General features: G+C 38.3%; 1 protein-coding gene and 1 long non-coding RNA gene across 6 annotated transcripts in view; one reads left to right on the forward strand and one right to left on the reverse strand.

Moving 5' to 3' along the window:
- Positions 1-337: 337 nt before the first annotated feature.
- Positions 338-8,212, forward strand: LOC118149865 (uncharacterized). Of its 2 annotated transcripts, none has more exons than XR_004737588.3 (2): positions 338-529; positions 3,412-8,212. It is a non-coding gene; the product is annotated as an uncharacterized LOC118149865 (long non-coding RNA). The 2 variants fall into 2 exon arrangements; XR_013530575.1 differs by having other exon boundaries at positions 338-517.
- HTR1F (5-hydroxytryptamine receptor 1F) overlaps positions 5,733-14,906 on the reverse strand; it is a 147,069-nt gene continuing 137,895 nt past the window's right edge. For all 4 annotated transcript variants that reach the window (XM_017967211.5, XM_035282862.3, XM_035282863.3 and 1 more), the window contains one exon: positions 5,733-10,576. In XM_017967211.5, the coding sequence (XP_017822700.2) occupies positions 9,434-10,534 (1,101 nt within the window). In that variant the 5' untranslated portion in view covers positions 10,535-10,576 and the 3' untranslated portion in view covers positions 5,733-9,433. The remainder of the gene's footprint in view (positions 10,577-14,906) is intronic.

Genomic DNA, 14,906 nt, shown 5'->3' on the forward strand with positions numbered 1-14,906 from the left:
TGTTAGATCTCTCTGGAGCAGTGTCAAGACGTGATACGGACACCTCTATCTCTGAACAGGTAAACGCATTACATTCGTGCTGGTATCACAATATTAAATTCAGCTTTAGCTAAGCTGACAAAGTAAAAGATGCAAAGATGCAATTTGCTCTGATTCCGCAAAGAAATCCACGGTGCGGCATAACGGTTACCGGCAAGCTGAGTAACAGGCAATCATCAGCCGGGTTATTCTACAGTCGATTCACTTCTGCATGAACCCAGTCGCTGATGCGAAGTGCAGAGCTCAGCGCTGTTAGAGAATCCGCGAGGCCTCTGTGACTGCGCATGCTCCGAGCTCCAGTCCTACGACCTCCTTGGAGGGAAGACGACCCCCAACGCTAGCGCAAGGGGACGGAGGTGGTTGTGGGTTTTGTGCCTGCAGAGGTACAATCAATAGTCTTTTGGCTCCAGAGTCCATTTAACATCTCAGCAATTAAGTCACAGGAACCCTCCGAAGCACCACCCTCTAAATCGCAGCTGTATGTACTAAGGTGATAGTGGAATTAAAGGGAGGGGGGCAGAGAGGGGAAGGGGGGGCACAAAGAAACTAATCAAAGGGAGGAGGGGGCAGAGGGGGGAAAGGGGGACACAAAGAAACTAATCAAAGGGAGGCGGGGCAGAGGGGGGAAAGGGGGACACAAAGAAACTAATCAAAGGGAGGAGGGGCAGAGGGGGGAAAGGGGGACACAAAGAAACTAATCAAAGGGAGGAGGGGGCAGAGGGGGGAAAGGGGGACACAAAGAAACTAATCAAAGGGAGGAGGGGGCAGAGGGGAGAAAAGGGGGACACAAAGAAACTAATCAAAGGGAGGAGGGGCAGAGGGGGGAAAGGGGGACACAAAGAAACTAATCAAAGGGAGGAGCGGGCAGAGGGGGGAAAGGGGGACACAAAGAAACTAATCAAAGGGAGGAGGGGCAGAGGGGGGAAGGGGGGGCACAAAGAAACTAATCAAAGGGAGGAGGGGGCAGAGGGGGGAAAGGGGGACACAAAGAAACTAATCAAAGGGAGGAGGGGCAGAGGGGGGAAGGGGGGACACAAAGAAACTAATCAAAGGGAGGAGGGGAAGAGGGGGGAAGGGGGGACACAAAGAAACTAATCAAAGGGAGGGGGGCAGAGGGGGGAAGGGGGGACACAAAGAAACTAATCAAAGGGAGTAGGGGGCAGAGGGGGGAAAGAGGGACACAAAGAAACTAATCAAAGGGAGGAGGGGGCAGAGGGGAGAAAAGGGGGACACAAAGAAACTAATCAAAGGGAGGAGGGGGGCAGAGGGGGGAAAAGGGGGACACAAAGAAACTAATCAAAGGGAGGAGGGGCAGAGCGGGGGGGGAAAAGGGGACACAAAGAAACTAATCAAAGGGAGGAGGGGCAGAGGGGAGAAAAGGGGGACACAAAGAAACTAATCAAAGGGAGGAGGGGCAGAGGGGAGAAAAGGGGGACACAAAGAAACTAATCAAAGGGAGGAGGGGGCAGAGGGGGGAAAAGGGGGACACAAAGAAACTAATTAAAGGGAGGAGGGGCAGAGGGGAGAAAAGGGGGACACAAAGAAACTAATCAAAGGGAGGAGGGGGCAGAGGGGGGAAAAGGGGGACACAAAGAAACTAATCAAAGGGAGGAGGGGGCAGAGGGGGAAAAGGGGGACACAAAGAAACTAATCAAAGGGAGGAGGGGCAGAGCGGGGGGGGAAAAGGGGACACAAAGAAACTAATCAAAGGGAGGAGGGGGCAGAGGGGGAAAAGGGGGACACAAAGAAACTAATCAAAGGGAGGAGGGGCAGAGGGGAGAAAAGGGGGACACAAAGAAACTAATTAAAGGGAGGAGGGGCAGAGGGGAGAAAAGGGGGACACAAAGAAACTAATTAAAGGGAGGAGGGGCAGAGGGGAGAAAAGGGGGACACAAAGAAACTAATTAAAGGGAGGAGGGGCAGAGGGGAGAAAAGGGGGACACAAAGAAACTAATCAAAGCAGAAAGAACTCACTTTTCTCGAGGAGACACAATTGCCTGTTCACAGATAATTGGGAATAGGTGCAAAGATTTGCTTTACATTTTTTTTAACATAGTTCCCCTAATAATGAATGAAGGTATACCTTTCTCTATGGAATGTGTGCAAACATACTTATTCAAAGAGCATTCATTATAACCTTTTCTTCTCATCCTCTTAAATGCCAACAATTTGTTTCACTTTGTCAAGATTTATTTGAAAGGGAAAAGTAGAAGGAAACTGTTTCTCAATATTTCATACATAATTCTGTGTGATCACATTCAAAACTGTTCTTGCAAGATTTGAACTCAAAATGTTATTTAATAACAATACTTCAGTAACTATGTTTACTGATTTTTAAAAAATTTGAAACAATAAAAGTAATTGTCTAGAATATTATTTAGTAACAAGATTGCAGTAACTACATTTACTTTTTTTTTTTTTAGTTTGGAAAAATAAAAGGAATTGTCTTTGTTCTACACTGAGTTTTAAAAATGAGAACGCTAACTCTTTTATTTTTACTGAAGTGAGGTGAAGGGCCAGAAGTGGAGTTATGGAAGGTTTCATGGTCAAATGAAAAAGATTCTTTAAAGTTCAGGCTGTCACAAACACTTTGAACAAACACTTGGATACTTAAAATTCACGTCTACTGCACATGATTATTCTTCCTTTGTAGTTTTATTAATAGGATGCTTTAGCATGTTTTGAAGTCTTAAAGCAAACACTCATTATTTGAAGAACATGGTTTATTTCATATTATATTATGGTTTTGGGCTAAGCAACATTAAATTCCAGCATACATTTATTTTTTTTCACCCTCAATGACAGCAACAAACTGAGCAGATTATACTTCATATACTACTAAAATTCATGTTTGAACATTTTCTATAGTTTGGGCAATTAATATTAAAATTGTTAAACTGTTGTTTCTTGTCTTTTTGAAAATGAAAGATAAAAACTACTGTAAGTTATTTTTCATTAATGGGAAGATTTTGAGAAAGAAAGTGCATTTAAATTTTGTCTCAGGTGTAATAGCATACATGTACGAGTCTAGTTCAGACAACGCTCAACAGAAAATACAAATACAAGAAATCTATTATTCAACCTGAGCCTCTAAATGTTTTGCATATGACATACTGATAAGAATAGGGAAAAGGAGCGTAGATTCCTAATATTTGCATGCATTTATAATTGGAGTTATTTTTGTGTAAGTATGGCAAGTAGAATAGATAGTATTTAAACCTTTAGATCGATCAGATGATAACAGAAAAACCGCAAAGCTTAACGTAAAAAGTCATTGTTGAGTTCAGTTTTATATTTTGAAACACTGAAGTAAATAGAAACACAAGAAATAAATCTATTAACTTGCAGTTTATCTTTTATTCCCTTTTTTAGGGATATGTAATGAGAGCACAAGTTTGTGGACAGCGGGTCAACCGTGACAAACAGGATTCTTGGAGAACGAGGAGAGTTCAGTGCAGTTGCCAGAGTTGACATGCAGTGTGTTTCCCGTGATTGGTGTGGATCTCAGTTGACATGCAGTGTGTTTCCCGTGATTGGTGTGGTTCTCAGGGGCTTGCTTTAAATTTGGGCAGTGTTAAACGGTTGCTATTTCTATGCTGGTGCTTGTACCATAATCATATAAGATGGTGAAATAGGTGTGGGCCTTAAGACCTTAAGGAATTTAAGATCCAATTTTTTAAACTGTAAAATATCTAATATGTTATATCTTTAAGATTTGATCTTTTAAGATGCTTGAGTTAAGTGAAACTGATAAGAAACTGCTATTTCTCTAGTTTTTAAGAATTTATGGAGTGATCTATAATACCTCAGGAAGAGCTGTTCCTTTTGAGCTGAAGAACATATTGCATTTCCTGTTTCATTGCAGAGATATTTCCCTACTTGAAAATGCTATCGTCTTTTCATCCACACAAAAATTGTGAAACAGAGGGGGCCGGGGCCAGCAAGGAAGTTATAAAGAAAAGTAATTTCACATTAGTTGGGCTGGAAACCAGTAGCTTAATTTTAATATGACCAAGTGGATTATTTGTTATTTATATCTGTTTTAAGAGTAATAACTAAATATTGCCTTCAGAAATAGATGATTTAAAGTATATTTATGTATTGCCTAAATGATTAAGTATAATCACCAAACAGCTTTTTGAAATGTATCATTGTACATAGACATTTCCAGAAAATTAGTGTTCTGTGAATTTTCTGTATTTCATTATAAGTAAGGTATTCTCTAACTATTGAAAAATAAGTATGACTTTTCTATTTTTCACACCCTCTCAGTTTCCTTTTTGATAATAACACATTTGTATTTCTTCTATTACATATAGAAGTAAAGATAAATATTTGGGATAAATGTGGAAGGGACAGAAATAATCACGTCTTTTAAGTAACTTGCAGTACTCTTTTTAGTTGGTATAAAAACCAAACACTCATGAAGAAATAGAGGTATTTAAAGCCAATAAGAAATTATTGGAAATAGTATTGAGGGATTCTGGCTTCAAGTATGGTATGGACTCAGTTTCAAGGAGGAAGTGAAGTTGAATCTGTGCTTTGAAGGATAAGTTGCTTAACATCATGGAGGTAGAGGGCATTTCAGGTGGGAGAGGAAAGCAAAAAGCCTAAAGAGCAGTGGAGACAAGAATGAGGAAGGCACATGGTGAGGATGGTGGAGAGAGGGATCAGCTTGGAGAAGACAGCGTTTGCTGGGACTAAGGAGGATAGTGGGAAGGAAGATTTTCCGGAGAATGTACTGTGGTTATGAAGACCCTAAAAACCAAGCAAAAGCATCTCGATGCAGTGTAATAAGCAACAGCAAGACATTGATATTGAGTAGTTTCTTCAGTCTCAATATTTGCATATAAATTGCATATAAATTTTTTCTAATACTTAATAGAAACTAAAATCAAACCTCTATTCTTGTTTTCATCAACTTAAAATTTTCATTTCAAATGAAAGTTTCCCCTTTATTATTTAAAGGATTGAAATAAAACCCTAATCTAGAACATATGGAAAAACATCTCTGAATACATCATAGGAAAAATGACTCCTGGAATAATTGCAGTTATGATTTTAATAGGGTAGAAGGATTGCATTGCATTGTTCCGGAAAGCTAAACAAGACTTACGCATGCCAGTCTTTTAGTAATAAGGATGACGGTACAGAGCAAAGGAAAAAAACTGGTGAGTACTCGCAACGTTGGCATTTGTGGCTGTGGACGGGCATATCGGGAGTTACTGTCTACCGTGGGGAGCCAGGAGCAGGAGTCGGTCGAGAACTTACTAGCTCTTCTCCACACTCAGAAACAGGCCACACACAATGCTGAACACCAGGTTGCATGTCAAGTGCCTTCTGACTCACTCCTTAGTATGGAGAATGGTGATAAATAATGCAAATTTCCATTTTCAAGAACATTTGCCCTATTTCACTCTATCTCCTTAGCCTTTCATCTCTAATCTGAAGAAAGCAGGATAGGTGAAACTTGCTTAGCATACAGTTAATGATTAGCAGAAGAACCAGGATTCAACTTTAGCTTATTCTGATTTCGAATCTGGAAGTTGACTTTGTAACAAGCATCTTATGTAACACGCATCGTATGCACATTGCTTTGGTTTTCTGTGTCTACATAAACCAATAAGGTAATTTAGTGTCCTTGCAGAAGAAGAAACTCTGCGATGAAAATTGGAACTGAAACTAAACACAAGTTTTGATGAAAGATTGCTTTGACAAGATTTATTGTTGTTACTATGGACCTCAAGCACGCCACATTTTGTACAGAGAAGATATTCTGTGTGAATAACTCAGTAATTATTATAATGTTGAAAAATGTTCTCTCAACAATAAGTTCCTCATTTTAAATAAGAGAAAACATATTGATTGAAGTGACCAAGGAGAAGTATCCCAATATCATGAGAAAATATTTACTTTATTGATAACAAAAATATTAGTTGCTTTCAGAAATATTTTTTGGCAAAATAAGGGTCTGAATATAACCATTTCAGTTATTTAGTTATTACAGTCTAGAGTCTAGAGTTTAGTTCACATTTTCTGAAGCAAATTAATATGAACGCATGTTGAATTGAGCAGGATTACTTTTGAAGGACTTTGGGATATGGTAAGGAAAGTTTCTTCTTGCTTCCTTTGTACTGTAAAGCAGTAAACATAATTCTCTGACCTGTAAGTTAAAAATAGTCTGGTATAAAGTCATGAGGAAATGGTTTCTTCCTTGAAGTAGAGGAATGCACTTCAGCAATAAGCTTATGCTAATCTCTACTTTCATGCTATTTGGTGGAACAAATCAATGCGTTGCCTGGTAATTGGCTTCCAATTAATTCTCCATTTAGTTTTGACACAGGACTCTTTGGGTACAAAGGGACAAGCTTAACTTTGAGCCTGCGATTACGGGGATTATGCTGTGCTAAGGGAATTTTAAAATTTGGAACTGACATACTGATATAAGCAAGGGACATACCACTTAGGGCAAGCTGGGGATAGGTGAGGGTGGAATCAAAATCACTGCAAAGAGAAAGGAATCTGGTTTTGGAGATTTACAATGGAAATTGGCCCTACTTAAGGATGCTGGGACTTGAATAAATTGTGCTATAGATTTGACCCTGTGGATTTATTGTAAAACCGAACAAAACCAAAACAAAAAAAAACCCAAAAATCAATTAACCGAGACAATCCATATGCTTAAACCAGTCCTACAATTCAGACCATGTTTCACAAGCAGAAATGAATTCGCAAGCATGATTTTTACATGGGTATGTCTAATGGTAGAGTATGGGACTACATTTAGTTTTTAGTAGTGTGAATTTCTGTCTTTCTTTGGTCTCTTTTCCATGCCTTGCATCGTAAGTTTTAGAGGAGTGGAGGAAAAATTAAATCTTCACTTAATTTTCTGGTGCCAGTATATTTAAAATTCTAGCAGGAGGCAACTCTTCCTTATCTAATATTTAACTACTTTCTATGATATTTATATTTTTTCCTTCTACCTTATGAGTTAAATATATAAATCCTTATATTGCTATGCTTGTTATAGGTGCCAAGTATGTGTGTGTGTATCTATATTTGACACCTGTAACATACCCAAAAAAGAAGTAACTAACCATTTCACCAACAAGCCCTTTCTGTTGGCTTCTTCATTTGGTTAAGGACATTATCTCAGTGACTCATGACTCTCTTCCTCTGCTTGCTTATTAAAGAATTTGTTGTAGCCTGAGGACTGTACTGCTTCGTGCCCTCTTTCATCTGTTTCTTTCTTTTTATTCCCACTGCTGGAATCAAGTTCAGGACTTCGCCACCTCTAGCCTGGATTATTGATTTGCTTTCTAACAGGATGCCATTATCTCAATAATAACTGATGGAACTGAGAAAGATACATTTTTCTTTCTTTCTGTTGTGTTTAGATTTGCTCTAAACTTGTAATATTTTTGCTAAAAAGTATCAGTGATTACCCATCATTAGCGGTGAAGCTGGCTGTAGACTTCTTTTTCTGACGCTCAAGTCAGCCCCGAAGTTGTCCATTTTTTCTTTTAATCTCCTTTTCCTCTATTGCGCTAAACAGCTGCCAAACTCATTGCTATTTCATGAACATGCCTTACCAAAGACTTGCATGGTGCAGTTTGCACCCTGATGTTGCCACCACCTGGAGTGTGCTCTTCCTTTTCTCTTGCCCCAGTTCTGTTTACTTGACATGTGTTCTAGATACATTCTTTATGAAATATTTCTGATTTTTCTAAACAAGATGTGATCAGTTTTTCCTCTGCACCATCATAACTGTGTAAACAACTTCCGTGCCGGATTTTTGTTTGCTCTTTTCTATTACAGCTTTAATTTTTTCTTGTTTCTCCTTTTAGACTGTAAAAATACTGGGGAAAAAGAACTGTATTTTATTATTTCCTGTATCTTCTATCTAGTGTATGTCTCCATGCCTTGTATAAAATGGGAACTCTGTAAACGTTTGTTAGATTGAGAGTAATTTGTCACAGATATATATACATAAAATTGATGTAATGTACTCTGAAGTACACCGCCAGGAAGGAATATTTACAATACACATGAAGGTACAACTTAAAAAAAAAGGTATATTTTGTTTTTCAAACAATCTTGGTTGATGATAGGTCTTCTGAATGGTAGTCTATGGTCTTGCTGGTTCAAACAAAATAAAATCCTCTCAAACTCCTGGTTCTGTTGTTTCCAAATCCTTATATAAATATGGAAGAAAAACTTATGGAATTGCTGTGGCTCACTGAACTAGTAGAATGACTAATTACAAATATATATATATATATATATTTGTACATTTATTAATAAGTGCAATGTGAGCCTTTTTGCCTGTTCATTTCTACCAATTGGAAAAATAGAAATGTTTTAAAGTCAAGGGAAAGTTCTAAAAATTCCCATTATATTCTGCCTAATAAAGGGGAAATAATATTCAAACCAAAGGTATGGAAACACTGCAGTGCAGAGTATCACAGACAATTTAGTTAGTAACTCAGCTTATCAACATGAACAGAAATGAAAAGCATTTTATATTTTTAAAAAGATGTTATGAATATTACAACTGTGGTCAGTGACCTATGATATTTAGTACCTTAAATCTGACTCCTAAGTACACAAGGAGCAAGTATACCAACGTCACCCATGCTCCTTTGCTGAGTTACGGATACTAAGGTAAGGCTTTGATTTTAAATACTGATAATATATGGATAAGATGATATTATTCTAGAAGTTTATACTAAACAAGCATATTAAATATGCACAAATTCAGTATCAGATTATTTTGCTGTACCTAACTCACTTTATGATTACTTTTTACTACCTAACACAAGGACAATTTCAGTCTCTGGCTTTTTTACATTTTCTCCGTCATACTAAGTAAGCGTGGCCTCCTTCCCCCTCCCTTTTGCTCAGGGTAAGATGGAGAAGGGACAAGAATGGAGATAGGAGAAACGTGTGCTTGGTGGTGAATTATATTTTCTTCTACAAAATCGTAGGATTATATTATAAAACAATAGGACTAGATCGAAATTAGGAAGGGAGGTGTGTTGTTCATTGAAATCTCCTCTATAATTATTGTAAGAAATAAACATGGAAAATCACTGTCATTAATATTGTATATATGTATGCATATTACTTTTTTCCAGTTAACTTTTTAGGAACATTGCATAGGCAAAATATTGTCTATAACCTACATAAATTATTTTCTAATTTTGAGTACCCTAGAATAATGGTGATAAATAAGTTTTACATTCACATTGATAATAAAACATAAATTATAGCCTTATCATGTTAGCAGTTTTCGTATATTTTCCTCTAAAAGCTTAAATGTTTTATTATTTAGCATTCATTTAGTTACTGCTCCCCTCAAAACCTCCCCCTTCAATAATAAACATTTTTAAAGCTAACATCGACATCGCACAAGTTTTTGGAATGCTTTCTTAAAGTCTTCATTAAAGATTGTGTAAATTAGTGGATTTATAAGGGAATTGAGATACCCAAGCCATGTCAAAAAATTGGACATTTCTTCAGAAATTTTACATTTTTCACAGATATTAACAACTAATTCTTTTACAAAAAAAGGAAGCCAACATATTACAAATGCTCCCAAGATTAATCCCAGGGTCGTGGCTGCTTTCCGTTCTCTTGTACCTGAGATCTTTTGCCTTCTCCAAGATTTCTCGTGCTTGAATTCAGACCTGAGACTTCTCACTGTGCTATGGATTTTATCGAAGTCTGTTGATGGGTTAGATAAAGACTTTTCTAGCACATAGGGTGTCGAAACTGATTTAGTGCTTTTCTCACCACTCTCCAAAAGGACTTGGCCATTCACCTCCTCCTTTGCAATCCTACTTGCTTGTCTCCTGTGGTACAAAGTCTTTGCTGCTCTATATATTTTGTAGTAAAGGATCAAAATCAATGCCAGTGGGATGTAGAAAGCTCCAAATGTTGAGTAAATGGTGGAAACAATGTGGTCGTGCTTGATGACGCATTCGTCATCTCTGCTAGTTCCTTGGTGCCTCCAGAATAGGGGAGGCATAGAGATAAAAACGGATATAATCCAAACTACTGTAATCATAATGCCAGCATGCCTTGGAGTCCTTTTCCTGGCATACTCAACAGCATCTGTGATTGCTCGATAGCGATCCAAAGCTATAGCCGAGAGATGCAAGATGGAGCATGTGCAGCAGGTAATATCAACACTCAGCCAAATGTCACAGACCACTTGTCCCATAATCCAGCTCTCTCTCACAATATACACGATGCTGAAGGGCATCACCAGGACGGCCACAAGAAAATCCGTGACCGCAAGGGAACAAATTAAATAATTGGCTGGATGGTGCAGCTTCCGGGTCACAATAATTGCAGCAATCACAAGGGAGTTGATAGTTGTCGTCATCAGTGCCAGCCCAGAGAGAGTGAGGGACACCAGAATTTTGGATGGCATTCTGTTTAACAGTTCCTCTGAGGTCAAGTTTTGATCAGATGAATTTAAGAAATCCATTTTCCTTGTTTTAAAAGATTAATATAGCTGAAAAATAGATACCTGTAACAAAGGAAGAGAAAAAACAGTTCAGAGAAGGCTTCAAGAGCTTTTCTCTGCCCTTTAGAATAATTTTGTAAAAGTATATGTTACGTTTTCCCAGAATATTTTGTAGATTAAAAACATGAAGTTCAGATGGAAGGTTTTAGTTTTCCTTTTTATTTAAAAAATTCAATGAGAACAATAAAAAGAAACCAGCATCTTCTAAGACATTTCTTAAAATATAGCTTAAATACAACAATTTTTAATGAATAAACTGGCTTGTTACTCAGTGAAATGTCTGTAATTATAAACTTGGTGTTTAGAACTGTACTAACGCTTGCTATGCTTTTCTCTTTGTCCACATCAGAAAAAGTTTAAAAGTGTGGCAGGCCCAGTCTCACTAATGCAGGCCTCCATAACAACTGTTTCGGTACTGACTGAGTAGTTGAGTGAAATATTCAAAGCTGATAAAGGTGCCCTTATGTAACAAAGAACCCACCAAGAGTTTTGCCTAGGCTTTTCGTGGGCTTGAAGCATAACGAAATGACAACCGAATTCTCAACAGGACTCGTTTAGGATTAACGGGTTTTACTAGGGGTCTGAAAAAGTCCACAAACACGTTTATTGGGGTCCAAAGGAACTCCCCAAACTTTTATGATTCAGTAGGAGACAAGATAAGGGTAATCACCCTAGCACCTTGACCCATTTAGGTTATATAAACTTACTGAGGCTCCAGAAGAGGGTCTTCAGGACTCAGACCTCAGTTATAAATTAAAAGAAGTTAATCTTTTGTCTTCAGATGAATGCACACTTACACATAGACATATAGCTTAGGAGGTATATGAGGTATATAAGCTCTGGAAAAGTTTGTAATTTTGAGTTGGTATGGTGATGGTTTCCAGGCCTCCTCCCTGTAACCAGTTGCAGAAATAAAAACTCTCTTCCTCCCCAGTTCATCTGCATCTTGTTATTGGGTTGTGAAAAATAGCAGCCTAACTCTCGATTTGGTCCGGGAACAAAAGCACATGTCATTCGAGCATTGTATGAAGTAATATAAGAAAATATTATATTAAAAACAGTATTTAAAATAAAGAATAAATTTGTCTTACTTGTCTTTGTGGATATAAGTAGTTAATTTGGTTAAAGAGATAAAATGAAATTAGTTGGAATCAAATAACCATACAGCACTCCCCATTATAACAATGACAGCTATGACCACACGACTCACTTCCCAAGGAACTTGCTAGTAAGGACAGCTCATAATGGCATTCACCCTGAAACGGAAATTATTTTTCTTTATAAGTCACCATTGTAATGAACGGATTATCTTGCTTCTGAAAAAGGATTCTCCATTCATGGCTTATAAGTTTTGTTTTAGTCCATGATATTAATTACAAGTCAATTAAGAACATTTAGAGTATAATAAAATAGGATTAATATCTCCGATAAATAGCATATTATTTCCATCAGTCCTCTTCTTGTTAATCACTTTTTAGCAGTTACCTATATTTTAGGAAAGAACAATATAGAGACCTGACAATTTTATTCTCAGTTAGGGCTATTACTATAATTTCATATTCCTTAAATTAACTTTAAAATAGTTCTCTTTTATTTGTTGGAACTGATAAAATAATAATTTCCAATATTTAATATTTTATATCGAATACTTCATAGGAATATGAGTAATCATACATATAACGTGGCTAGGTATATTATAAAGCACCTTGAGCTGGGCGTGGTAACTCACGCCTGTAACACCAGCGCTTTGGCAGGCTGAGGAAGGTGCATCACTTCAGGTCAGGAATTCAAGTGGCCAACTTGGTGGAACCCCGTCTCTACTAAAAATACAAAAAAAAAAAAAAAAAAAAAAAAATTAGCGGGGTATGGTGGCACATGCCTATAGTCCCAGCTACTCGGGAGGCAGGAAAATCGCTTAAACCCAGGAAGTGGAGGTCGCAGTGAGCCAAGATCTCGTCACTGTACTCCTTTCTTGGTGACAGAGAGATACTCCACATCAAAACAAAAAACAAAAAAAACAACAACAAAAACCCCAAAACCATAAAACCTTGAAGTGCAGCATATTTTCTATTCTGCTTGTGTTTGAGTTGCCACTACTAAATTTAATTTTTATTTTCAGACATTCACTGAAGGCAAGTGCTGTTAAGCAAATTGAGTGGCAGAAGAAATGTGGATACCTTCCAGTTATTTGAATGCCTGGTGATTATCTATTGTGTATTTGAGAAGTAGCTACCTTTCTATTTTTTTACGTCAACATTTAGCCATTTGTAAAGGACAACTAAGACAATTCCTTGTAAAGAATGGAGGCTAAAGTCTTAGAAAACCGAAACCAGTGGTTCTTGAATTTGGAGTGCCTCAGAGTCACTGCGAGGGCTTGTTAAAGCAGGTTGCTGGGACCCACCCTCTGGAGTTGGTGACTCAGTAAGTCTGGCGAGCCTGGGCCTCTAAAATCTACATTTCTAGTGAGTTCCGGGTGATATGATGCTGCTGATCCAGGGAGTTAGGTTTCTGGGCATAATCAACATGGTTGTTTCTCATCTGTTTGTCTATTTTTTTTTTTCAATGCTGCCACATCTATGAGTCTCTCTCTCTTGATTTTTGTCCTCTGAATTTTGTGCTATACAATTTTTTCAGTGTGTCTCATTTTTACATTCTTATTTCTTGGAGTTTCTTAAGTAAATTATCTGACACTGGGTTATATAAATAAATATTCCCCTGTTTTTATTGCTATCTTCAAGTAGCTCTCGGACTTCGTGTTCTGGGTCTCCTAACTCCCTCACATTACTTCGGACTTCGTGTTCTGGGTCTCCTAACTCCTCCTCACATTGCTTCGGACTTCGTGTTCTGGGTCTCCTAACTCCTCCTCACATTGCTTCGGACTTCGTGTTCTGGGTCTCCTAACTCCCTCACATCATTGCTTCGGACTTCGTGTTCTGGGTCTCCTAACTCCCTCACATTGCTTCGCACTTCGTGTTCTGGGTCTCCTAACTCCCCTCCCTCACATTGCTTCTGTTCTTTTCAGCTGATGTGGAAGTTACACCATGATCATCCTATTTCCTAAAGTCAGTACTGGATCACAGGGCCTATGATGGAACGGTGCTTAGGCACCATCAGGACTGTCATTAAAATTCTCGATATGTGTTTTTAGTATCAGTGAACCTCACAGTCTTTAGCTATTTTCCCTAGAAACATTTATAGAAGGTCGACGAGTACATGTAAAATGCTTACTTCAAAGCCAAGAAGACATATTAGTAACATGGTGGTATTAGATATAGTGAACTCCAAGTTTCTCTTCAAGGCTCAGTATGTCAGTATGTTCAGTTCTTTGTCTTTCATCTTGAAGTTAAAATTTCTTGGAGTTTCAGTAAACAACCTTTTCCACCAGTTCTAATCAGTAGTACGCATCCGTTCCCCCAGTCCCCTGTTCCGTCCTGACTCATCCCAGTCACCTGTTCCAGTCACCTGCTCTGGTCACCTGCTTTGACCTAGGACACCCCTGGCTACCTGCTGTGACCTATCCCATAACAGTCCTTCCTGCCAAACTACCCACCTTCCCACTCCGGCTCATACCCCTGCTCCCCTTAAAATAGCCAATTGGAATTAGACTAGACTGTGTGGTCTAACTCTAGACACTAGGGGAATGACACAGCAGTAAGGGCTACCTCTGTCAGGAATAAGAACTCCTTCCCCTCCCTTGCCCAGGTGTGCCATTGTTCCGTCTGTGAGCCGCACCCTTCTATAGAAGTAAATTGCCTTGCTGAAGAAATTTACTTTTGAGTGCTACTTCTTTTGCGGCACTGAAAATTTACATGTAACAGTAGATTAATTAATTTCTACCTCACTTCCAATATTTCCTCTATTCCCTTATCATAAAATTTTCACTAAATATTAAATTTTAAAAACTGAATATTTTCTTAATTGGTTAATTCCTTTGCAATGGCGTTTACTTATTTATCTATTTTTAAAATATTTTCTTGAGACAGAGTCTTACTCTGTTTCCCAGGCTGGAGTGCAGTGTCATGATCTTAGCTCACTGCAACCTCTGCCTTCCAGATTCAAGCAATTCTTGTGCCTCAGCCTCCTGAGTAGCTGGAATTACAGGCACATGCCACCATGCCCAGCTAATTTTTTGTATTTTCAGTAGAGACAGGGTTTCACCATATTGGCCAGGCTGGTCCAGAACTCCTAGCCTCATGTGATCCGCTCACCATGGCCTCCAAAAGTGCTGGGATTACAGTTATAAGCCACCATGCCTGGACTGCAATGGTGTTTATTTAGTGTTATGGGAATTGATTAAAAATTGCTGACAGTTTTCATAATATAAGCAAAAATA

Source organism: Callithrix jacchus, chromosome 21 (genome assembly GCF_049354715.1).
Source record: "Callithrix jacchus isolate 240 chromosome 21, calJac240_pri, whole genome shotgun sequence".
NCBI classification, from domain to species: domain Eukaryota; kingdom Metazoa; phylum Chordata; class Mammalia; order Primates; family Cebidae; genus Callithrix; species Callithrix jacchus.